This window comes from Mauremys mutica, chromosome 2 (genome assembly GCF_020497125.1).
Source record: "Mauremys mutica isolate MM-2020 ecotype Southern chromosome 2, ASM2049712v1, whole genome shotgun sequence".
In the NCBI taxonomy this organism is placed as follows: Eukaryota; Metazoa; Chordata; order Testudines; family Geoemydidae; genus Mauremys; species Mauremys mutica.
Window position 1 is genome coordinate 58,684,830 of NC_059073.1, and position 24,894 is coordinate 58,709,723.

Below are 24,894 nucleotides of genomic sequence, written 5' to 3' on the forward strand. Positions count from 1 at the left end.
ATGAAACTGTAAAGATATTGGTGGAGGGAACATAAACAGACAGCACAGTGTGGATATCCAACTAATGGATTCTGAACTTGTTTCTGTAGGACAAGGAGTGAACTGCACCCTGCTACGACTGGTCTGAACTGAATGCTAATAAAGAACAGAGATGTGAAATCAACCAGAAAAATAACAATTGGGAAGAAGAATCTTATCTGAGGGTGCACATGAAAAGTTTACTGGACTATAATGTGGGTGAGGGAGGAGACAGACCTTTGTTATCTATTCACCCCGTTGGAGAGTGTGGCGTGTTCATGAATGCATGGATCCTGCTTTTGACTGAAAACTAGCAACTCTGACAAAGACTGAATCGTTGGGAGAAAATCTCCTTTATTAAGTTTACATTGATAAGTGTAGACCCAGAAGTATGTTTTATGTTTTGTTTTCTATGTATAACCATTTCTATTTCCACTTGTCCTTGCTCACTCTCTTGAAACTAAACCTTTGATAATAAACTGATGATTGTTTCTGTATAAATATATTGCAGTTCTGTGATGTTATAAAAGGTCTGATCTTGAGTTGCACCAGCTTAATTTGTACACTGTTACTTCAGGGATGGCTCACCTGGTAATTTCGGAGAGTGTCCAGTGATGGGGCTAGACACTGCAGGAAGAAAATACTCTGAGGACTCAGGGGTTGGTGTGTGCCTATCACTAGCCTGCACAGAGACGGTGAGGTCTGGAGAGATCTTGAAGTAGCGCTTGTACAACCAGAGGATGCTGGTTTCATGGAGCTGAGCCACAGCAGGCAAAGATAAGACTGCTTCATGCTACGAGCAGGTGGTGGTGAGGTGCCTCACAACCCTGGGTACCCCTGGGGAACGTCACAGTGATCATAGGAATAATTATCAGTCTGTTCAGGTGACAGACAGTTGAAGATGAGTCAGGTCACTCATGAGCAGTTCAGCAGAAGGCAAAGTGTGCAAGGACACTCTCTCTCTCTCACACACACACACACACACACACTAAATAGACTGATTTATGTGTCTGCTGCTCTCCTAATACTAGTGAATACAAAAAAGTTGGCAAGGCCTCCCTGATGTGTGTACACTTATTATTTTCCCTTTTTACTTGCTTTACCGAAATTGTTACATTGGTTTATTTTGTAGTAAAAACTCAGTGCAGGTATCAACCCAGAACAAGGGAAACTGACTTGTTTGAATGCAGTGCAAATCAGAACTAGCCCAGTCATTCATAATCAATATATAGGTATAACTTGGGGAAAATGTCTCAGTTCTTGGAAGACCAGAAACTATACCAAGTAATGAACTTTAATAGACCTTCCCAAAACAATATAGTGGAGGCTGCCTGGATAACTATGGATATAATCTAAGGAAAACAATCTTCTCCATACTACCCACAGGTACCATGCAGGAGGAAACTTCTTGACCTAGACAAAATTCCCACGGCCTGTAATGTGATTACAGCCTGCTCTACACTTAAAAGTTTTGCTAATATAATTATGTCGCTTCAGAGTATGAAAAAAAAATCATACCTCTAACAAACATAGCTACACTGGGGCTTTTTGCCAGTGTAGATGCAGGTATACTGGAAAGAAGGTCCTTTTGCCGGGATATCTGTGACATGCCCAGGGTACAATCTGGACTGATGGGTAGCTGTGTCCCCTCAGTTCTCCAGTCTGGGGTGCCCTTTACACTGCTTTATCACTCCCGGTCCGCTCACACACAACCTCCAGCATGTAAGTTACTCTCAGTTATAAGTGTATGATTGCTGCTGTCAGCCACTCTTGAATTACACTGCAGGGCAACACCAGCAAACTCCCAGTCCCAGACTTTCCCTAGAATGTTTGTCTTATGCTGCCCACCACCCAGCTGGACAATATAAGCTCATATAAAATCCATCATTATATGAATAAAAAATGATATCCACAAATCCTGTTATTTCAAATAGTTTCCCAAACACTTCAATTTAAACACACTAGTTTGGATAAAACAATAAAACAAGTTTATTAACTACAAAAGATAGATTTTAAGTGAGTATAAGTAATAAGGCATAAAAGTCAGAAGTGGTTACAAAACAAATAAAAATAAAATGTAACAAATGCCTAACTTAACAACTTAGAGTGAATTCAAAGCAAAGGTCTCTCATCACATGCTTCAACAGTCTTACTGGCAGATTCTTTCAGTCAGGATTCTTCCCCCCAGTCCAATGCTGCTTCCTTTGTTCTTCAGGTAAAGTGGATGCCATGGGTAGAAAGAAAGAGAGAAATCCTTTGAGGCATTTGCTCTCCCTTCTTATAGTTTTCTCTTCTTCAAGAAGCATCCCCATCTGGGGTTCAGGAGACAGAAATGGGACAGGAACCCCAAGTTGTTTCTTTGTCAAGATGTAGATTTTTCGCCTAGACCCTGCCAAAGAGTGGCCACTTAACCAGGTGGTGGTCCACTTGATTTTGTTGACATCAGGCTGAAGTGTCAGCTTGCCTTTTATCTCTGAGGAATTGGTTTGTGGCTGCTTTCCAGACTTGGAGCATGTCAGAGCAATACCATACAAAGGAATCTTATACACTTACATACAATGTTGCCACACATATTTTACCAGGACAATAATGATCAGCAAAATATGTGTTTTCAAATGATACCTCACACGGCATACTTTGTACAAAATTTATCATAATCCTGTAAAAGGGATGAACACAGAGGTTTAGACAGTCACAATAGCATATTTAATTCATGGAACTGGTATAAATTATACTGGAAAACAAACTCTTTTGCCAATATAAGCTGTCTCCACTAGGAGAGTTTGCTACTAGAGCTATACCAGTATATTTATACTGGCAAACCCTTTCTTGTGTAGACAAAGCCTAGGATAGAGCCCCTAATATCTTTCCTGAAATTAAGTATTAGTCTCCTGCAGTTACCTATATACATTACAAGTAATTGTCATTGAAAGAGGAGGATTGAACCACTTAGTGTGATGTGTGTGTGTGTGAATATGTATATAGGTGTGTGTGTGTTTGATGTGGTAAATTGAATGGGCAGTATGACTGGAGTATTTAGGATGCTTGTACCTTCCAGTCCAGCCCTGGAAACATGGTGTTGTATCAAGACAGTCATGATTGTTAGGCTTTTTGTTTGTTTGTGTATCACAAAGTATGTTAGGCCCTGATCCACCATTTAAGCACACGTGTACACCATTGTGGCCTACAGGACTACACACAGGTTTAAAGTTACTGATGTGCTTAAGTGTTTTGCTGGATTGGTATGGAACCTTAATGCACATTTCAAAGCGTGTATGTGCTTAATGAAAAACAATTTTACAGGAACTGCTTCTTAGCTAATTACATATTTGGCAACAGAGGGTGAGGGGGTGAAGGAAAGCTATTTTTCCATCTGCAGTAAATCCTGACAGCTGCTTAAAAAGCAATAGTAATGAGAAAGAAAGATCTGTGATGAATTTAGAGGTTCTGTTCAGATAAACACCCAAAAAACGTATCCTTACCTTCTCTATACCAAATCTTTGGGATCTGCAAAACTATGCTAGAACCCTTGGCAATAAAGAGTGTCTCATGGGATCTAGGGCTCTTAATGTTTACATTCGTGCCAGAAATATACTCTATACAGTGTTTTTTTACACTGGATCCCATATAGAGTATTATCAAACAATTTCAACCCATATTTGATGGGGACCACATCCCGAAAAAAATCTTTCCAGAACCCCCTTTCTGGGCTTCAAACAACCCCCCAATTTTTCCAAACTCACCATCAGAAGCAAACTCTGCACAGACCAGGACAGACCTACTCAAAGTGACACCAGACCCTACCAGAACAACAGATGTGAAACCTGAAGACATATCTCCAATGCTTCATGATAAATACCCCCCACCAGTGTTCCCTCTAACTTTTATATCCATGTGCAAAATGAATTTTGTAATGGGCACCAATATGGAGGTGATGTGTGGCATGGGTGGAGCTGAGGTGATGTGTGGCATGGGTGGAGCTAAGGGGTTTGGAGTGAGGGAGGGGACTCAGGAATGGGGCAGAGGGTTGGGATTTGGAGGGGTGAGGGCTCTGGCTAGGGGTGCAGGCTATGGGTGGGGAAAGGGAAAGACGGGACTGGGCTCACGGCTAGGGAGGAGAGTTGGGGTGCGAGCTTTGGCTGGGGGTGAAGGCTCTGGGATGGGGCCGGGGATGAGAGGTGAGGGAGGGGGCTCAGAGCTGGGGGAGGGGGTGTGAGGGCTCTGGCTGGGGGGAGTGAGGGCTCTGGGGTGGGGCCAGGGATGAGAGGTTTGGTGTGCAAGCTGCCTCAGGGCTGTGGTGGGTAGAAAAGACTCCCCTCAGCCCTCTCTCGCTGCAGCAGCTCGGGGACTGGTGAGAGTCACCTCCCCCCAGCCACAGCAGCTCTGGTTGGGCTAGGCCAAGGGAGAGGCACCTGTCCCAAGCCACGGCAGCTCCAGCAGGCTGAGGCTGGGGAAGAGGCACTTCTCCCCAGCCACAGCAACTCCAGCGGGGCTGGGCTGAGAGAGGGGTGCCTCTCCCCGGCCATGGCAGCTCCGGCGGGCTCAGTCGGGCCAGGGAAGGGGCGCCTGTGCCTCTCCCCAGCTGCGGCAGCTCCAGCGGGCCTGGGATGGGCCAGGCGAGGGGCACCTCTCCCCAGCCATGGCACCTTCGGCGGGGTTGGGCTGGGCTAGGCCGAGCCAGGGGAAGAGTGCATCTGCCCACCTGTACAGCTGCGCAGCTTAGAGGGAACTTAGCCCCCCACAAGTCACTTTTCAACATTCACAGGTCCTACACATGCTTATCACAACATATAGTATACCTCATTCAATGCATCAAATACCCCAATAACAACTAGTGGGTGAAATGAGACAATCAGTATGCTCTTGAATGAACTCACACACAGAAGTGATAGAAGACTCAAACACCATATCACCCAGAGGCAAACACTTTTAGGGTGATCAGATGGCCCAATTTTACACGGACAGTCCTGATATTTGGGGCTTTTTCTTATATAGGCACCTATTCCGCCCACCCCTGTCCTGATTTTTCACACTTGCTATCTGTTCACCCTAACTTTTCACAAACAGTCATTCTATATGTAATCTCTCAGTACTTGTCCTGAAATACAACCTGCACAACACCTTCAAAAGATGAGCCTGGGAACTTAAATTCATAACTCTATTAAACACTAAAAAAATGGACTCAATAGGGACACTGGTTTTATGGCTCATTACAACAACTTGTAACACACCTCACAGCCTGATAACCCTTAATTGCACACTTCAAATGCAATTTGCATAATATCTAACCCTCAGTTGCCCAGTTTATTTCAAGAGGCTTCCTACAACATGCATTACCCCTTATACTTAATCTGTCCCAACTTGCATTTAGCGCAGACACTCTGATTTCCTTCCCCAGACCTGGGTAGCTCAAAAGCTTGTATCTTTCCCCAACAGAAGTCAGTCCAATAAAAGATATTACCTCACCTGCCTTAGCTTTTATTCATAGAATTTGCACAATTCAATTTCTGGTCCAAAAAAAAGCCAGGACATGAAGAGGACAAGAAAAAGAAAAAAAAACTTGACCAAAGTTTTCAGAACCTCTAAGCTGAAGGACAGGAAAGACTTCAGATTGGTTTGTAGTTGGTCTGAACAAGTTCACCTAAGCCTAACTGGAACAGACTTCCATTGGGCCCCTAATGTGGCGCTTTGAAGACCAGAAAGCTTAAAAAGGGAGTAAGTTAAATGATGAGATTCTGAGAGTATTTTCTGTTAGGGCTCATGTCAAGCCAGACCTACACTATCTAATAGAGAAAAACTTTTTGTTAGGGCTGTCGGGCGATTAAAAAAATTAATCGCAATTTAACAACAATAGAATATAATTTATTTAAATATTTTGGATGTTTTCTACATTTTCAAATATATTGATTTCAATTACAACACAGAATACAAAGTGTACAGTGCTCACTTTATATTTATTTTTATTACAAATATTTGCACCGTAAAAAACAAAAGAAATAGTATTTTTCAATTCACCTAATACAAGTACTGTAGTGCAATCTCTTTATCATGGAAGTTGAACTTAATTCTACATTTGTATATAACAAAAAAAAACCCGCATTCAAAAATAAAATAATGTAAAACTTTAGAGCCTACAAGTCCACTCAGTCCTACTTCTTGTTCAGCCAATCGCTAAGACAAACAAGTTTGCTTACATTTGCAGAAGATAATGCTGCCTGCTTCTTGTTTACAATGTCACCTGAAAGTGAAAACAGGCATTTGCATGGCACTTTTGTAGCCAGCGTCGCAAGATATTTACATGCCATATGGTGCTTCAACCATCATTCCAGATTTTGGAAGGCACTTCAGATTCTTAAACCTTGGGTCGAGTGCTGTAGCTATCTTTAGAAATTTCACATTGGTATCTTCTTTGCATTTTGTCAAATTTGCATTGAAAGTGTTCTTAAAACGAACATGTGCTGGGTCATCATCCAAGACAGCTATAACATGAAATATATAGTAGAATGAGGGTAAAAGAGAGCAGGAGACATACAATTCTCCCCCAAGCAGTTCAATCACAAATTTAATTAGCACATTATTTTTTTAACGAGCATCATCGGCATGGAAGCATGTCCTCTGGAATGATGGTCGAAGTATGAAAAGGCATATGAAACTTTAGCACATCTGGCATGTAAATATCTTGCAACACCAGCTACAACAGTGCCATGCAGATGCCTGTTCTCACTTTCAGGTGACATTGTAATTAAGAAGTGGGCAGCATTATTTCCCATAAATGTAAACAAATTTGTTTCTCTTAGCAATTGGCTGAACAAGAAGTAGGACTGAGTGGACTTGTAGGCTCTAAAGTTTTACATTGTTTTGTTTTTTTGAGTGCAGTATGTAACAAAAAATACATTTGCAGGTTGCACTTTCATGATAAAGAGATTGCACTACAGTACTTGTATGAGGTGAATTGAAAAATACTATTTATTTTATCATTTTTACAGGGGAAATATTTGTAATAAAAAATAATATAAAGTGAGCACCGTACATTTTGTATTCTGTGTTGTAATTGAAATAGATATATTTGAAAATGTAGAAAAACATCAAAAATATTTAATAAATTTCAATTTGTATTCTATTTTTTAACAGTACGATTAATCGTGATTAATTTTTTTGAGTTAATCACGTGAGTTAACTGCAATTCATCAACAGCTCTACTTTTTGTAAGAGAAAACAAAGCAAACAGAAATATTTAAACAACTGACTCTAAGAAAGCCAAAATGCTAGTGTTAAAGTTACATATGACATATACATCTTCTGTAGCATTTGTGTTCTACCTTTTAAAATGAATTACATTAATATATGCCTGTGTGTTTGTTTTTTACAATGCAGAGCCCTTTTTTTAACCCAAAATTTTACCTTATATTTTACAAATTTTACCTTATATTTTTAAGTTTTTATATAGATAAACAAACAAGCTAAATTCTGTCTAGTCTTGTGCATGCAGGTTAGGGGGCAGGTCATCTCTTGCCACCCATGCAGAGGCTGGGCAGAACGTTGCTGCTAAGGGCTTGTCTCCACTTACCATGGCTCAACGCTGTGGTGATCGATCCACAAGGGGTCAATTAGCAGGTCTAGTGAAAATCTGCTAAATTGACCACCTATTGCTCTCCCATCGACTCCAATACTCCACCGGAACAAGAAGCATAAGGCAAGTTGATAGGAAAGTTTCTCCCATAGACTCAGCACAGTGTAGATACCACAATAAGTCGACCTAAGGTACATCGACTCCAGCTATGTTATTCACGTAGCTGGAGTTGCGTAACTTAGGTCGACTTAACCCTGTACTGTAGACCTGCCCTAAGAGTCCCCAGTTCTGTGAAAGAGGGCCCACTGTTGTATCCACAGCACTTTACAGGGGATGCATCTGGCAGCAGACAATGCAGTGAGCACATGCTGCACCTTGCACCACCAGCAGTAAAAAGCACACTAAAGAATGCTCCCTTCAGCATTCTTTCTTCATCTGCTGTGGCAGAATCTCTCAGGACCCCACTCCTTACTTCCAGCAGTAGAAATTACCACATCCAAGGCAGAAGCCAAACTCAAACAGTCTAATGCAGGGGTTCTCAAACTTGATTGCATTTTGACCCCCTTCTGACAACAAAAATTACTACATGACCCCAGGAGGAGGGACCAAAGCCTGAGCCCGCCTCGGCCCCACCACCCTAGGTGCAGGAGCCAAAGCTGAAGCCCAAGGGTATCAGCACCAGGCAGGGAACCTATAACCTGAACCCTACCACCCAAGACTGAAGCCCTCAGGCTTCAGCCCCAGGCGGTGGGGCTTGGGCTTCAGTCCTGGGCCCCAGCAAGTCTAAGCCAGCCCTGGTGACCCCATTAAAATGGGGTTGTGACCCACTTTGGAGTCCTGACCCACAGTTTTAAAACCGCTGGTCTAATGAGACCAAACTGGGGGGCATGGATAATCCCCAGCCCAGAATATTAAAGGAACTATTGCATAAATTGCAAGCCCAATAGCAAGGATTTTTAATTAATCCATAAACTTGGGGGGTCATACCCTATAACTGGAGAATTGCAAATGTAGTGCCTATATTTAAGAAAGGAAAAAAAGTGATCCAGGAAACTACAGGCCAGTTAATTTTACCTCAGTTGTATGCAAAGTCTTAGAACAAATTTTGAAAGAGAGAGTAGTTAAGGACATAGGGGTAAATGTTAACTGGGATAATATACAACAGTTTTACAAAAGGTAGATCATGCCAAACCAACTTGATCTCTTTCTTTGAGAAGATAACCAATTTTCTAGACAAAGGAAATGCAGTAGATCTAGTCTACCTGGATTTCAGTAAAGCATTTGCAACAATTCCACATGGGGAAACTATTAGTTAAATTGGAGAATATGGGGATTAATATGAGAATCAAAAGGTGGGTAAAGAACTGGTTAAAGGGGAGACTACAATAGGTAATGCAGAAAGGTGACCTGTCAGGCTGGAGGGAGGTTACTAGTGGAGCTCCTCAAGGAGCTTAGTCTTGGGACCCATCTCATTTAGCATTTTCATTAATTACTTTGGCACAAAAAGGTGGGAGTGCGCCAATAAAATTTGCAGATGACACAAAATTGGGAGATATAGCCAATACGGAGGAGGACAGGAATATCATACAAGAAGATTTTAATTATCTTGAGAATTGGAGTAAGAGAAATGGGGTGAAATTTAATAGTGCAAGGTCAAGCACTTAGAGACTAATGACAAGAAATTTTGCTATAGGCTGGGGATGTACCAGTTGGAAGTGACAGAGGAGGAGAAAGACCAGAGTGTTTTGGTCAATCACAGGATGACTATGAGCTGCCAATATGATATGGCCATGAAAAAGGCTAATGTAATCCTAGGATGCATCAGGCAAGCTATTGCCAGTAAAGGTAGGGAGGTGTTATTACCATTGTTCAAGGCACTGGTGAGACCTCATCTGGAATCCTGTGTGCAATTCTGGACTCCCAGGTTTAAGAAAGATGAATTCAAACTAGAACAGGTGCAAAGAATGGCTATTTGCATCATCAGAGGAATGGAGAACCTGCTTTACAAAAGGAGAATTAAGGAACCTGGCTTGTTTATCCTAACAAAACAAAGGATGAAGGGAGATATGATTCCTCTCTATAAATACATTAGTAGGATAAACACCAGGGAGGGAGAGGAGCTATTTAAATTAAGGGCCAACGTTGGCACAAGAACAAATGGATATAAACTGGCAAGTTTAGGCTTGGAGTTAGACCGAGGTTTCTAACCATCAGAGGAGAGAAGTTCTGGAACAGTATTCCAAGGGGAGCAGTGGGTGTAAAAAAAACTAAGTTGATAAGTTTATGGAGGAGAAGTTGTGTTGAGATTGCCCACAATGGCATATGGCCCATCTGCAACTGCTATTAGCAAATATCTTCAATGGCGGGAGATGGGACACTAGAGGGGGAGGGCTCTGAGTTACTACAGAGAGTTCTTTCGCAGGTATCTGGCTGGTGGGTCTTGTCCACATGCTCAGGGTCTAACTGATCACCATATCTGGGGGCAGGAAAGAATTTCTCCCCACATCAGACTGGCAGAAACCCTGAGTGGGTTTTGCCTTTTTCTGTAGCATGGGGCACAGGTTACTGGCTCTTTTGAACTACAGTAAATGGTGGAGTATGTGTAAGTTGAAGTCTTTAAATCAAGGTTTGAAGACTTCAGTAACTCAGATAGCAGTTACAGGCCTATTACAAGAGTGTGGGGGTGAAGTTCTATGACCTGTGATGTACAGGAAGTCAGACTAATGATCATGATGATCCCTTCTGGCCTTCAAGTCTATGAGCTCTGCATCCTAGCACTCTAGAGAGGAGCAAGGGCATGATTTGGACCACAGAGTGTATCAAAATAGTAGAAGGCCTGGTCTACACTTAAAAATTTGATTAACCTAGCTATGTCATTCAGGACTGTTAAAATTTTGCACCCTGAGTGCTGTAATTAGGTTGACCTAACCCCTAGTATAGACAAAGTTAGGTCAATGGAAAAATTCTTGGAGAGGTGGATTAACTACAACAATGGAAAAATCCTTTATGTCGATGTAGGAAACATCAACAGTATGGTGTTGACAGCAGCGCAGCTGCGAGACCATAGCTGTGCCACTATAGCAGTTGTAATGTAGACATACACTAAGTTATGCAGGACCAAATTCTGCCCTCATTTATGCCATGAACCCTATATGGATGTCATTTATAACTTCAGGGTAACTCAGGTGCAACTGAAGACAGAATTTGGCCCATAGTGTAACGATAAAACTCAAAAATAAGGACATGGATCTATGTAGACATCAGTGATACAATAGCTAGCAATTTTTGATCATATACTTAAGATACCTTGAAAATTTCTTAGAAAGGTCTCCAATGTGTCTTATTTACCAGTTGGGGGCTCAAGTATTCTGCATATATTGAGGATTCTGTCTGTTAGCATATATAATCATAAGCATTCAGCTACAGACCTCCTGGATGATCGAGATACAAAAGGAGCACTTACAGATGATAAAGTCATTGCAGAGAAACTAAATGAATTCTTTGCTTCAGTCTTCATGGCTGGGGATGTTAGGGAGATTCCCAAACCTGAGCCGTCCTTTGTAGGTGACAAATCTGAGGAATTGTCACAGATTGAAGTGTCACTAGAGGAGGTTTTGGAATTAATTGATAAACTTAACAGTAACAAATCACCGGGACCAGATGGCATTCACCCAAGAGTTCTGAAAGAACTCAAATGTGAAATTGCAGAACTATTAACTAAACCTGTCCTTTAAATGGCCTTCTGTACCGAATGACTGGAAGATAGCTAATGTAACGTCAATATTTTAAAAGGGATCTAGGGGTGATCCCGGCAATTACAGACCAGTAAGTCTAACGTCAGTACCAGGCAAATTAGTTGAAACAATAGTAAAGAATAAAATTGTCAGACACATAGAAGAACATAAATTGTTGGGCAAAAGTCAACATGGTTTCTGTAAAGTGAAATCATGTCTTACTAATCTATTATAGTTCTTTGAAGGGGTCAACAAACATGTGGACAAGGGGGATCCAGTGAATATAATGTACTTAGATTTCCAGAAAGCCTTTGACAAGGTCCCTCAACAAAGGCTCTTATGTAAATTAAGTTGTATTGGGATAAGAGGGAAGATCCTTTCATGGATTGAGAACTGGTTAAAAGACAGGGAACAAAGGGTAGGAATACATGGTAAATTTTCAGAATGGAGAGGGGTAACTAATGGTGTTCCCCAAGGATCAGTCCTACGACTAATCTTATTCAACTTATTCATTCAAAAAGGGATAGAGAATAAGACGGAGAATATCTTATTGCCCTTATTTAAATCCATGGTATCCCCACATCTTGAATACTGCGTACAGATGTGGTCTCCTCATCTCAAAAAAGATATACTGGCATTAGAAAAGGTTCAGAGAAGGGCAACTAAAATGATTAGGGGTTTGGAATGGATCCCATATGAGGGGAGATTAAAGAAGCTAGGACTTTTCAGCTTGGAAAAGAGGAGACTAAGGGTGGATATGATAGAGGTTTATAAAATCATGAATGGTGTGGAGAAAGTGAATAAGGAAAAGTTATTTACTTGTTCCTATAATATAAGAACTAGGGGGTCACCAAATGAAATTAATGGGCAGCAGGTTTAAAACAAATAAAAGGAAGTTCTTCTTCACACAGCGCACAGTCAACCTGTGGAACTCCTTGCCTGAGGAGGTTATGAAAGCTAGGACTAAAATAGGGTTTAAAAGAGAACTAGATAAATTCATGGAGGTTAAGTCCATTAATGGCTATTAGCCAGGAGGGGTAGGGAATGGTGTCCCTAGCCTCTGTTTGTCAGAGGGTGGAGATGGATGGCAGGAGAGAGATCACTTGATCATTACCTGTTAGGTTCACTCCTTCTGGGACACCTAATATTGGTCAGTAGACAGGATACCTTTGGTCTGACCCAGTATGGCCATTCTTATGTTCGTATGTGTTTCCACAGATCTGTACTACAAAGCTCCAACATCTACAAGGTATTAACCACATAAGCTAACAAAAAATGGATGTGTAAATATCTTTATTTATTTCCCATCACTTATTAGCTTCTGTCAACTTTTGGATATGTACTACATTAATGATCAGAACATATTCATTCTAAATTATTTTTTTAGTATCTGAAAACATTCCGAGAATAAGCAAAACTGCCTTGAGATAAAATAAATAATCCTCAAAACAGTTTCAGTGACAATGGTTCCTGAACACTTTTGTGACTTTAGTATTAGATTTCAGATCGTCACTAGAAACATTCATAAGGGCAAACTGTAAAGTTCAAAATGAAGATAAACAAATATAATAAAGCAGAAATCAATTGCCAAATTTTCTGACTCCTTTTTTTTTGTTTATAGAATAAATTCAAAGGAAACCAACTTTAATATCCAATAGCTCTATTCAAACCTAAAATAAGAACTGCTTGTACACATCTGTTAGTGTCTGCAGAATTTAATGCAAGCATAAATACTTCATCATTACAGCTCTGAAGTAATTATGACGTCTTGCCTCAATCAGTCCGTCACCTCTGTTTGTTACACTGTCTAATGATTCTTTGTGACTTTTGTTTCAGATTTCCCAGCTAAAATTTACTGGGGCCTGTCATAGGTCTCACCCCCACTTGGAGCTGTTGGGCTCCAATGTGGGGACCTGACTTGGTTTCCCTCTAAACTAAAATCCTAGTTTAGATCTAGTAAGCTGCCACCACTCAATCAGATATGTGGATTGAGACACAGTCCTTCCCCAAAATCCTAGGGGATTCCAAGAGCCCCAAATCCATGGAGTTCTTACACCCAGGAGAAATAAACCATTCCCCCTGCTTCCTCCCCCCTCCCTTTTCCTAGGAGAGATACCGGGATCTAACTACAGAGGGATACCTCCCCCTTCTCTTTCCCTGAGAATCCACCCAAGGAAAGACCAAACAAGTCCTTAATAGAAAAGAATTTATTAAAGAATAAAAAGAAAGTAATTTGTCTCTGTAATCCAAGATAGAACCATACAGGGTCTAAACTTATCAATCTCTGGAGAGAATCCTCCCCTCCCCCTTTCTTTCTCAGTGAAAGCAAAGTAACAGCAACCAGGAATAAAGAATTTCCTTTAGCAAAACACACAATTGCAAATGTAGAAATCAAATTATAAGACTAATTCGCCTTTCTAATTAATACTCACTATTAAATAGTAGAAACTACTCCAGGAGAACTTGGAGACATGACTGTCCTCTCTTAGATCCAAAGAGAGCTCTCACAAAGAACACAGACAAAGGCTTCCCTCCACAGAGATTTGAAAATAATCCTGTTCCTTGATTGGTCCTCTGGTCAGGTGGTCATCAGGTACTGCATGTTAACCCTTTACAGGTAAAAGAGACCTTAACCCTGATCTGTTTATTTATGACAGGGCCCAATTTCTAAATGGAGTGGTTACAATTGTGCCAAAATGATTTTTTTGGCACCCAGTTTGAAATACTGACCGCCCACTGTAAGCTAAAAGTAAAAACTTTAATTCTGCTCGTCTATCTCCTGATAGTTTATGTAATAGTCAGCAAGGGTTTGAAAGTAATCTGTGAGATACAGCACAGCCTAGTGGCTATTAATCAGTTTACTGCTTTAACACAGAATTTTCTATTGTTCCACAAAATATGTGCTCAAAATCCCCAACGTTAACTCATTAGGAAACATCTGACTGAGAATCTACCCTAACAAAAGCCTGGTATCGGACTGTGCAGAGAGGAAACTTCCAAATCATATTGTATTTTGAGACAATGTTCCTGTTAATTTCCTAAGGATCACTATGTGAGGTAGAATCATCAAGCAACTTTAAGGTGAACTGAAATCCAAATCCTTGGACAAAATCCTCTAGTCCTTACTCCAGCAAAGTTCCCATCAAAGTCAGTAGTGATCTTGTCTGACTTCAATCTGCAGGAGTTAGCCCTAAACTATTTATTGTGAAAATACAGAAGGCAAGATGACCTGTGGAACTTAACCACAAAAGATATAGTAGTACATGCAGTGGTGGATTAGCCACCAGGCCAACAGGGGCCCCGGCCATTTGGTGGCCCCCGGAAGAATGAGTGGCCCTGCATCCTGACCTGCTCCTCCCACCCAGCACTCCTGCCAGGGAGTGGAGTCAGGGTGTGGGGGCTTCCCCTGATCCCCAGCAGGAGCGCCAGATGGGCGGGGAGCACAAGGCAAGTCCCCACGCCCCAACCCCACTCCCTGGCAGGAGTGACCAGGAGATGGAGAAGAGCAAGCTCCATGTCCAGACCCCACTCCCTGGTAGAAGGGCCAGGCGGAGCAGGTCGGGGGTGCACATTTTTGCAGGGGCCCCCCCAATTGGCGGGGCCCCTGGGCTCGGACCCCATTAGCCTAGTGGCTAATTCCACCACTGCTATTCACTCTTCATTGCTGCCCACTACCACTGCTGTGCCATCCTTCACTCCGCTGCCATTGGCTGCTGTGCTGTCACTTTCTCTGCAACCACCTGTCTCTCTACTGCAACCTTTGCCATGTCCCATCACTTAACCCAGCTCTCAGTAATTTCACCAGTTAGCATGGAACCTCACTGCTAGTGCAGGGTGAGCAGTCTCTTTCACTGAAACACGGCCCCACAGCAGGTCTAAGCCTCAGCACACATTCTGCATAACACAAGGGGTAGAATTGAAATACAGTTGTAACTACAACACCATTTCAGGGTCATTCTGTAGATTAAACAGTATGCATTTGTACCTAGTTTTCACATAGAAATTTTGCACAAATTAGCTGGCCATTTGATTATAGCAAGTATATGAATGGATGAGACTATCCCTCTTCCTTATAATTATGCATTCAGTAAAGTGCATTTTGCATTCTTACCCATGCAAAATCAGTCTGTTTATTATTTCAGTGATAAAATTCCAGTTCCTGGCAGCAGCTGTTCTTGTGTTCCTCGATGAATTGAAACAATCATCTTATTCAGAAATTCCTTAACCATCCTATTTTATTAACAAGGTGACATTGCTACACAGGAGCAAGTTCTTCTCAGAAGGACCAGAGACTAATGTTAAAAAAAGGGTATATATTCCCTAAAACAAAGAGAAAAAAAAACATAATCTTGTTGCCACTTTTCGGCCCAGAAACTTGGGGGGAGAAGACTAGGATGAGGAGCCCAAGGAGGGGAGAGACAGGATAGGCTGGAGTTAACAATGGCAGAAGGAGTCAGGTTTGGGTAAAAACAGAGACAGAAAGATATGCAACCATCAGAACACACTCCCCTCCAGACCCTGGAATGGAAACCAATTCTTGAGTCTCAAAACTCCACTGCTGCCAGCAAAAAGCTGTGAAACTCATTGGCAAAGTGTCTGTCTCACCCATTCTAGTGTTGGTCCACACAGAGAATGGCAACCTACTACTGCTATCGGTTACTTCATTTGCTCAAGTGGCAGAGGTCTGTGTGGTGGATCTAAAGGTTCCAACCTTGCTGATGACTAATGTGGGTGTCAGTACGATGAGATTTCTGTTTTTTCAGTTAACTTTTTTAAAAACTTGGGAAATTACATTAAAAAACACTGTGTTAAAAGAACTTTATTAAGGTTGCATCATCAAGCACTCAGATGTTAGGAAATGAAGAATTAAGATTACCTGTGAATTGCCTTTTTGTGCATATGCATTATGATGCAGCCTTTAATTACATGATCACATATTATTTTTTGCACAGGATCCTGGTCTCATGTGGTCACTGGTGGGCCTGCTCTGATGGTGGAGCAGGTCTGTGAGTAAAGGAGACTATTGTCTGTAGGATGCCTGCCTTATGTAGTGCAAAAATTGGAAGGTGTGAATGAGGAAGGGAACTGTTGGAAGAGAAAAGGTGGTTTTGTAGTTAAGGCAGTTCAGTGCTGCACTGGAGAACTCAGTTTTCTCTCTGCCTCTGCCACAGAGTTTGTGTGTGATGCTGGCTAAGTCACTTAAGAATGGATCCACAACAACTAGGGTCAGATCAAATTCACCATCCATTTTTGTAAATTTCATGGTCACAGCATTTTAAAAATCTTGAATTTCATGGTTTCAGGTATTTAAATCTTAAATTTCATGGTGTTCTAACAAACCATAAATATGTATTTTAAAATGACAAAATGTAAACCTGTAAAGCCCTTAAGACCTGGTATTTCTCAAACTGGAGGTCCTGACCAAAAAGGAGGTCACAAAGGTATTGTAGGCGGGTCACTGTATTGTCACCAGGACTTCTGCGCTGCCTCTCTGTGACAAAGGGGACCTTGGAAATGGAGAAGAGGAGAAAAAGAGACATGGAAAAGTGACCTGGAAATAGGGAGAAGAGGAAAAGAGAGAGAATATCTGAAGTGAGAAGAATAGGAGTGTGCATGTTTGGAGGCCATCTAGAGAACAAGGAAGAGCACGTTATTTTTGCGAGCAGTAAGGGAGGAGAGGAGAGAACCTGAAAGATGGAATGAGATGGTTATAGATGGAAGGCAAGGAAACAGGTGGAATGGTACCTACTTAATGTAAACCACCAAATGTTAATAGGGAACATATTGGCCACTGTTGGAAGACAGGATACTGGGGCTAGATGGACCTTTGGTCTGACCCAGAATGGCCGTTCTTATGTTCTAATGTCCTATAGTGGCAGTTTGTTTTCTTATTTACACAATATCACTTATCCTTCCAATATGTTAAGAATGATTTGTTTGTTTGCTTGCATTAGACTTGTTATATCACCTGTACTAATTTTATTTCTTAAAAATAAAGTTTTCAGAGAGCTATATATAGAGGGACAACTTGAGTTCACCTACCACTCAAGTACAGTCATTCCTGAGGTAGGAAAAAAACAAAAATTGAGTAAGGAAGTTGTTCTGTACAGTTTTGGTGCAATACTATTTTCAGGGGAAGTATACATGTAAGCAAGCTATTTTGCAAATTTTTGTAATCTTTAACAAATATATTACATATAGTATATATACTTTGGAGAGTACCTTTGGCAATTTCATCTTTAAACCTCCAATTTCAAATGTCGTATTGAGCGTCTCTGAAAAATAGGGACAGTTATAAAAGAAGTGGTTATTTATTCTTGGTCCTTAACAATGATAAAGTAAACCATGGATTAGAGGGGTAGCCGTGTTAGTCTGGATCTGTAAAAGCAGCAAAGAGTCCTGTGGTACCTTATAGACTAACAGATGTATTGGAGCATGAGCTTTCGTGGGTGAATACCCATGCATACTGACGAAGTGGGTATTCACCCACGAAAGCTCATGTTCCAATACATCTGTTAGTCTATAAGGTACCACAGGACTCTTTGCTGCTTTTAAATTTCCATTGACTTCAGAGAGAGTTGGATAGAGACCTTATTTCTTACTCTATTTACAGAATGCAACTGCAAAATTTGTCTGGCTTGTGTCAGTGGTCTGGAGATCATTAGTGTATGCATTCAAAACTTAATTGACACTATATAACTCTGACCCCTCTACTAATCTACTTGTCTCTGTCACCTTCATCACCAGCTCCCTTTGCTCTGCCAATGATGCCATTTCAACACATTTATCTGCTTCTCCCACAACCATATTTGCACATTCTGTCACACCTGCCCCTTGGTAAACTGAATTAAACCATAAGGCCACCACCCTCACCTCCACCAAACCTACTCCTACCATGATGCCTTCAAAAGATTAGCCTGAAATAATAGGTTGAGGATCCGTTGGGAGTAGCAGATATTCATTTTTTTTAAAAGGCAAATATTGATTGCATGATTTATACCTCATCCTTCATTGCTTGTACTCTTGTATGTTGAGTTCTTTGAGTCTAAGACTGCATCATGACTCATGTTATATGTTTGGATAGTACCTAGCATATTGTTGGTATTACCCTAACCATAATACATGTAATTGTGTATGTTTGTGTGGTGTGATGAGGTGTCTTTAGGTCACATCGTTCCCCCCAACAGAAGATGTGGAGCCCTGCTACTTGTGCTGAGGTCTTTGTAGTGCTACCAACATTTAGAGAAGTTTACAAGGGACAATTGTCCAAATAAATTGGGGTTCTAGGGGCTGTTATAGTTCGTAGGGTCTGTTAGGTCTGCATGTGCGTTCTGGCACAGTTTGAGACTTGCCTGACATTTTAAAAATGTTAACAATGTAATTTATTCTTTGTGAGGCAGGTAAACAATATTATCCCCATTTGACAGATGTAGAAACTGAAGCCCAGGAAGGTTAAAGCCAAAAGTTTTAACCATGGTGTGCGTGTGTATATATATATTTGCTCAGCACCTCTGAATATCGATTTAGGTGCATATGTATGTATATATGCACCTAAATCGATATTCAGAGGTGCTGAGCAAATGCAGCTCCCATTGACATGAGAAAGAACTACAGACTCTTTGTTCCTCTGGATTTAGTTGCCTAAATTTAGGTGCTCAAGTTTGAAAGCTTTGGCCTGCATGACTTGAACAATGCCAAAAAGAGTCTGTGCTATAACTAGGATTAGTCCCTTGCCAGTTGCCCTCAGTCCCTTGCTTAGCCTACTGAATCATGCTGCCTTTACTGATATTGAGCTGCCCCCTTCGGCTGCTCAGCAGTTGCACTGGCTCAGCTAGAGGCAACCAGCTGGTATGAAATTTGTGGTGTCTCTAGCGCTATCAATGGCAGGCTGGACAGAAATTCTCCTTTACTTTTCTAGGTCCCCCAAATTAGGGGACCCGCAAAACCTGGCTGTGGTTAGCATGGTTTTATATCATCATCTAGAACTATTCACAGACACAGAAATATCCCTGTCCATGCTGGTCAGTTAAACAGCTTTCTAATGAACCTGCTAGCCAGGGCCGACAAGAGGAGGGGAAGCTGGTACAAATTACCGGGGCCCGGCAGTCCAGAAGGGGGCCCGGAGCCCGGCTTCCCTAGCTTCATCAGCCCTGTTTAGCCGATCCGCCCTTGCTGGGGGATCTGAAAAAAAATTTTCACTGAGACCTGAACCCGCTCTCGGCGGCCTTGCTGCTAGCAACAACAGTGTTTAAACAGGATTGTAGCTAGCAGGGTTCTGTTCCCTGTTTTTCAAAGAAGAACTCTCAAGTTTATGCTTACCTCCCTTCAGAGTTCCACAAAATGAATAGTCATCATCAAATCCACTGCAAATAACTTTTTTCCATGCTGATATATTTTCAGCATCATACCATACATTCACGCTGCCCTCCAAAAAGATTATATCATTCCCTATTAAAAATAAGAAAAATATAAACTGATGAAATATCCACAAAACACATTCACTCCCTACATGAGGTGAGAATCATGCTCACTAATGGTGACTATAATATTAAGCTTAGTACTCATATAGGCTGCAACTTAGCAAGATGTTTATGTACGTGGCTACTGGTTGGAAAATTATTCTTTACTCCCCACAAAAAAAATTATTCAGATTTTTTGGAGAGTGTTGTCGGAAAACAAAAAAAATGGAAAAAAATTAGTTTAAAATGGCAAATTTTCAAGTTTTTGGACAAAAAAATATTAAATGAAAATTGGAGTTTCCACTGAAAGAAATCTGTTATAACTGAAAAGCCATTTTCCATCCAAAAGAAATATGGAAAGTTTTTAACCATTTCCAGCACTTAGACATATGCACCCAAGTTGTTCCATTGAAGTTAACAATCTTTACAGCTGATTAAAATTAGCCACTTGCTTAATTACATTGCTACATTGGGGCTCTGCCTTCAAAGAGATCCACCAAGATCATATATCCCCTATGAGGGGACTGCTGGGTGACACTGAATCATGCTATGAAGAACCTTGAGTAGATGACAATGAGCTAACACATTTTTAAAGGTGTTAAATCCTATCCACACTAGCATTCAAAATTGTGAGTTAAATGTGTTAGCTAACACATTTTTAAATGCAATCTATTTTTCTAGTTTAGACAGGGACTTGGGTAGAATGACGAAAATCTCAGACACATAGGAACAGGCACTCTCCTGGCACTTCCACTCTCCTCCTAGCACATATAGCATCTGCCAAAAGTCTCTTCTTTCCCTATAAACAGCCACTCCAACTTATTCGGTTATGAAGTGTAAGTTCTAAGGACCAAACTTTGTTGTGCATTTGTAATATTTTTCATATTATTAAGGCACCATAGTGAAGATTGATTTGAGTTTGGCATTTAATGCAGAAATATACTTTGAGCCCAGTTTTCTAAATTGTTTTCTAAATTGTATGTGAGCAATTATGTGCCTAATTTATGCGCAATAGTCATGAATGGTTGAGTAACTGCATGAGCAAATGGACAGTTGTTTGCACACACAACTACTTTATTAGTGTGTAAAATTATGGTAATTGCATGCACAAGTGAGTCACATTTTAGTGCATACATCTTTACATAAATGTGTTAGAAAATCAGGTTCTTTGTATATCATCATGATTTATCTTTTCATGTTTAATAATGAAAAATTTCCCCTAAATAGCCTTCTCATTTAGGATAGAGGTTTAGAGATAGAAGTGACGTATCCTCCTGCAAATACAGAATTTAATCCCCCAAATTTGATGGAAATAACAAAAAGTGACTTACTTGGAATCGATAAAAGAGTAACTTTCCAACGACTTTCACTAAAGGAACAAGGTACGATACTAAGGAAGAAAGCATCGTCCATAGAATCTAAATAAAAAAGTATGTAATAAAATCAGCATGAATAGCACTCTCCATCAAAAAATGTTTGTAAATGATCCTTCTAGATGCCTTCTTACAGGCAGAAATAACATCATTCCACTTTGAAATTAAGTATTAAGAAAAGTAGATTGATTGGGTTGAGGATATTTGTTACAAACACACGCTGCTATATTTATGTATGTTTTGAAGACATGCATTTTCCACACTATCATTGAAGGGAGGCTATTAACATGATTGTCAGACAACAATATCCCCATCCACACTGGAAGCCTGCTAGCAAGAACAGTGCTTAAACTTGGTTGTCACTAGCATGGCTTCCAATGTACTGGAACCTTAGTAGATTATACTGTATCATGGTTTATACATTCTACAAGATGCAGTTGGTGTAAAATACAGGATACAGTACAAAATGCACTGCCTGTTCAGTGTTGGAAAGCCTATTATTTCACATTTTTATAAGACGTCATCAACCGACCTCCATCTCCACCCCACCTCTAGAGAGAATCCAGTTCAATACTTTTGTTTTAATGACAGAAATCATGTCAGGTTAGTTTACTTGTATTGTCTTTGCAGGACATGATGTACTATTTTATCCATGATGAAAACATACAGTAACTCCTCACTTAAAGTCATCCCGAATAACGTTTTTTTGTTGTTACGTTGCTGATCAAATAGGGAACATACTCATTTAAAGTTGTGCAGTGTTCCCTTCTAACGTCATTTGGCAGCCGCCTGCTTTGTCCACTGCTTGCAGGAAGAGCAGCTCGTTGCAGCTAGCTGGTGGAGGCTTGGAACCAGGGTGGACTGGCAGCCCCCCATCAGCTCCCCACTCCCCTAAGTTCACTAAAGAGTGGGTCAGCTTACTTAAAGGGGCAGTGTGCATTTCTCTCTCTTTCCCACACACAAGGTGTGCGTCTGTCTCTGTCTGCTATGCTGTCTCCCCACCCCCATCGTGTTCATGCTGCCTTGTGTGAGAGGCTACATTAACAACAATGTGTTAACCCTTGGGGGCTCAGCCGAGTGCTAGTTCAACATTTAGCAGTAAGGCATTTCCTGGGAAATATCTCTCCCTCTTCCAGCCTCTAACTTCACCACCTCAACCAAGCTTCATAATCATCATAGCTGTGAATCGTATTAAATTGATTGTTTAAAACGTATACTGTCTTGCATCCGAAGAAGTGGGTATTCACCCACGAAAGCTCATGCTGCAAAACGTCTGTTAGTCTATAAGGTGCCACAGGATTCTGTGCTGCTTTTACAGATCCAGACTAACACGGCTACCCCTCTGATACTGTGTGTATATCTATATAATATATAGTTTTTTGTCTGGTGAAAAATTTTTCCCTGGAACCTAAATGCCCCCCATTTACATTAATTCTTATGGGGAAATTGGATTCGCTTAACATCATTTCACTTAAAGTCGCATTTTTCAGGAACATAATTACAGCGTTAAGCGAGGCGTTACTGTAATCTGATGGAGTATCTGGGGAGTGCTGAGGATATGGAATAGGTTGGGATATAATGTACTGTTGTATTTACTGGTTGCTATGCTAACTGTTCTTACTGTACTCCGCGCTGGGTGATATTCCTAAGAGATTGTAAATTGTATTGTCAGGGAGCCTAAAGCTTATGCATAGGTATTTAACATTTTAACATTTTAACAAAAAGAACATAAATGCAAAGCAGCTGTAACAGCAAATATTCTCTCTCTGTCTTAGGTTATAGCTCATTCTTACTAATAACACAACATGAGTGATGTGTATGGAACTGTACAAGACATGACACCTGCCCTGTGGAATGCACAGTCTAAGGCCCTGATCCTACACCAAGCACCATGTGGGCAGACTCTTCTGCCCACAGAGTTCTGTTGACATCAGTGGGGTTCCTTTTGGGTGACTCGGTGCCAGATCATGGCCTAAATTAGAGCCTATGTACCACAGCAAAGGAGTAGGGGCAACAGAGGAGGAACAATTGAGAGCAAAGTGGAAAACTGCCCCCCACACACACACACTTCTTTTTCAACTTGTACTGAGTTAGCTGTCCCACAGTTTCACCAGTTTCCAGGGCCAATAGAAACTCACATGAAGTGTTCCTACTTTCCATTCAGCTAAACTTCAAGTTCTAAGAAAATCTGTCACAGTAAATTTGTTGCTTTTCTTGTCCAACTTGATTAACCACAGCACTAGAGAAGCACATTTAAATTTATCTTTTAAGTTTTCCCAAAGTCACCAACACACATGACTGTCCTGATCAGAAGCTAACTACTCTTCCATCCCACACCTTTCCCAACATGCACTGGTAATATCTATGAATGCACAGTGTAATTGCTATCATACAGAAATTGCAGAATACTATAAAAAATATACCATCCAAGCTACCAAAAAAGAGCAAAATTATTCTTAAATCTCTAGTGAGTCATTTCTTTATCTTTCTGGACTCCTCAAAGAAGCAAATACAAGAGAAAGGAAGACAAGTGTTTGCTGAGAGGATATCCATTCTTGTGCAGACACAACTGAAAATAAAATACTTACTTACCACAAAAGGAATACGATATTTCTACATCTGAGGAGCTGCAAAGCACTTTTTTTCCTTGTGATTCAGTGAATCCAGAAGTAAACAGAATGAAAAAAACAAGCTGAAACATGCTTGCATATCTTCAAGCCTTTTGAAAATAAAGGGGGTACTATCTGGGTGAATATTTTACTTGAACACTTTGTTTTCAGGAAAGAGGAACAAAGTTAGACTTAGTCATCATGAGCCACATGATTGCTGGGTGGGGGGGGTGGGGTTTTTTTTTGTTACATTTCCTCAAATTCTCTGTACGCTTAACTTGATATTTTACTGAATTTATGCCAGCTATTTTTGTAATAAAGTTATGGGAAGAAGGGGAAATTATTTTTTTCCAAGGTGATCACATTTTAGATTGTATTAGCAATGTGGTTTTAAGCCACAAATGAATAATGAAAGAGAAAATATTTTACACCAAATAGGGAAGTTGAAAAAATCTAAATAAATTATTACCGCAATTACGTAAAAGGAAGTGTAGTTGATTTATCAGAAGTAGCATTTCAAAGCATAATTACCATGGAGGAGAGCTTTGCTGTGTAATTTAGAAATTTAGAAAAATCTTTATTCAACTGATTTTAAAAAGTTCACTTTTTTACTGAGCTACATTAGCCAAAGATTTTCCAAGAGCATATTTCACACACAGCTTACCATCAATAGGAAATCTTAGTATTTGTAATAAAATTCCAAGGAATTTAATTAGATGACAATGTCAAACCTAGCTGGGACAAGGCTTGACCATGACTAGCTGACATGATGCAGAAGATGACCATGTCAGCTAACTCATCACAATCATGTTTAACACAATTAAATTTAGTGAAGACAAAGCCTACAGGCACATGAACTTGATATCATTTAGCAGCATGTTCTCTACACATGGCTATTTTCTTAGCCTTCCCCCCCCCCCCCCCGTTCTCTTTTGATGTCTCTCTCTTTGTATTTATCATTACTGTTCCTGTACTCTTGCCTGAAGAATGAATGCACTTTGCAAAAGAGCACCAGGCACAAGTACTGAATAACTGGGAATTAGAGTGGGTAGGAGAAGGATGTCATGCATGGTACAATCAATAAGAGGCATGAGACTGACCTAGCTATTTTTATAAGAAAGACCCCCTCGA

General features: G+C 40.7%; 1 protein-coding gene across 2 annotated transcripts; it reads right to left on the minus strand.

Annotated features, from left to right (window-relative positions):
- Positions 1-2,040: 2,040 nt before the first annotated feature.
- On the minus strand, positions 2,041-23,866 carry LY96 (lymphocyte antigen 96). Of its 2 annotated transcripts, none has more exons than XM_045003080.1 (5): positions 23,747-23,866; positions 21,113-21,199; positions 19,642-19,770; positions 17,545-17,597; positions 2,041-2,227 (listed from the first exon to the last, which is right to left on the minus strand). In XM_045003080.1, exons 1-5 carry the CDS (start codon positions 23,853-23,855, stop codon positions 2,168-2,170), a joined length of 438 nt encoding a protein of 145 aa, XP_044859015.1. In that variant the 5' UTR covers positions 23,856-23,866; the 3' UTR covers positions 2,041-2,167. The 2 variants fall into 2 exon arrangements, with proteins under 2 accessions (XP_044859015.1, XP_044859014.1); XM_045003079.1 differs by lacking the exon at positions 2,041-2,227 and adding an exon at positions 13,865-15,642.
- Positions 23,867-24,894: the final 1,028 nt, after the last annotated feature.

Bases quoted from the DNA above. Each gene is read 5' to 3' on its own strand.
- LY96 (XM_045003079.1), bottom strand. From the start codon at position 23,855: ATGTTTCAGCTTGTTTTTTTCATTCTGTTTACTTCTGGATTCACTGAA. The intron at 19,771-21,112 runs GTAAGTCACTTT...TATTTTTAATAG, and splicing joins TACTCTTTTATCGATTCCAA to GGAATGATATAATCTTTTTG. The intron at 15,643-17,544 runs GTACTCTCCAAA...TCTTTGTTTTAG, and splicing joins TAAAGATGAAATTGCCAAAG to GGAATATATACCCTTTTTTT.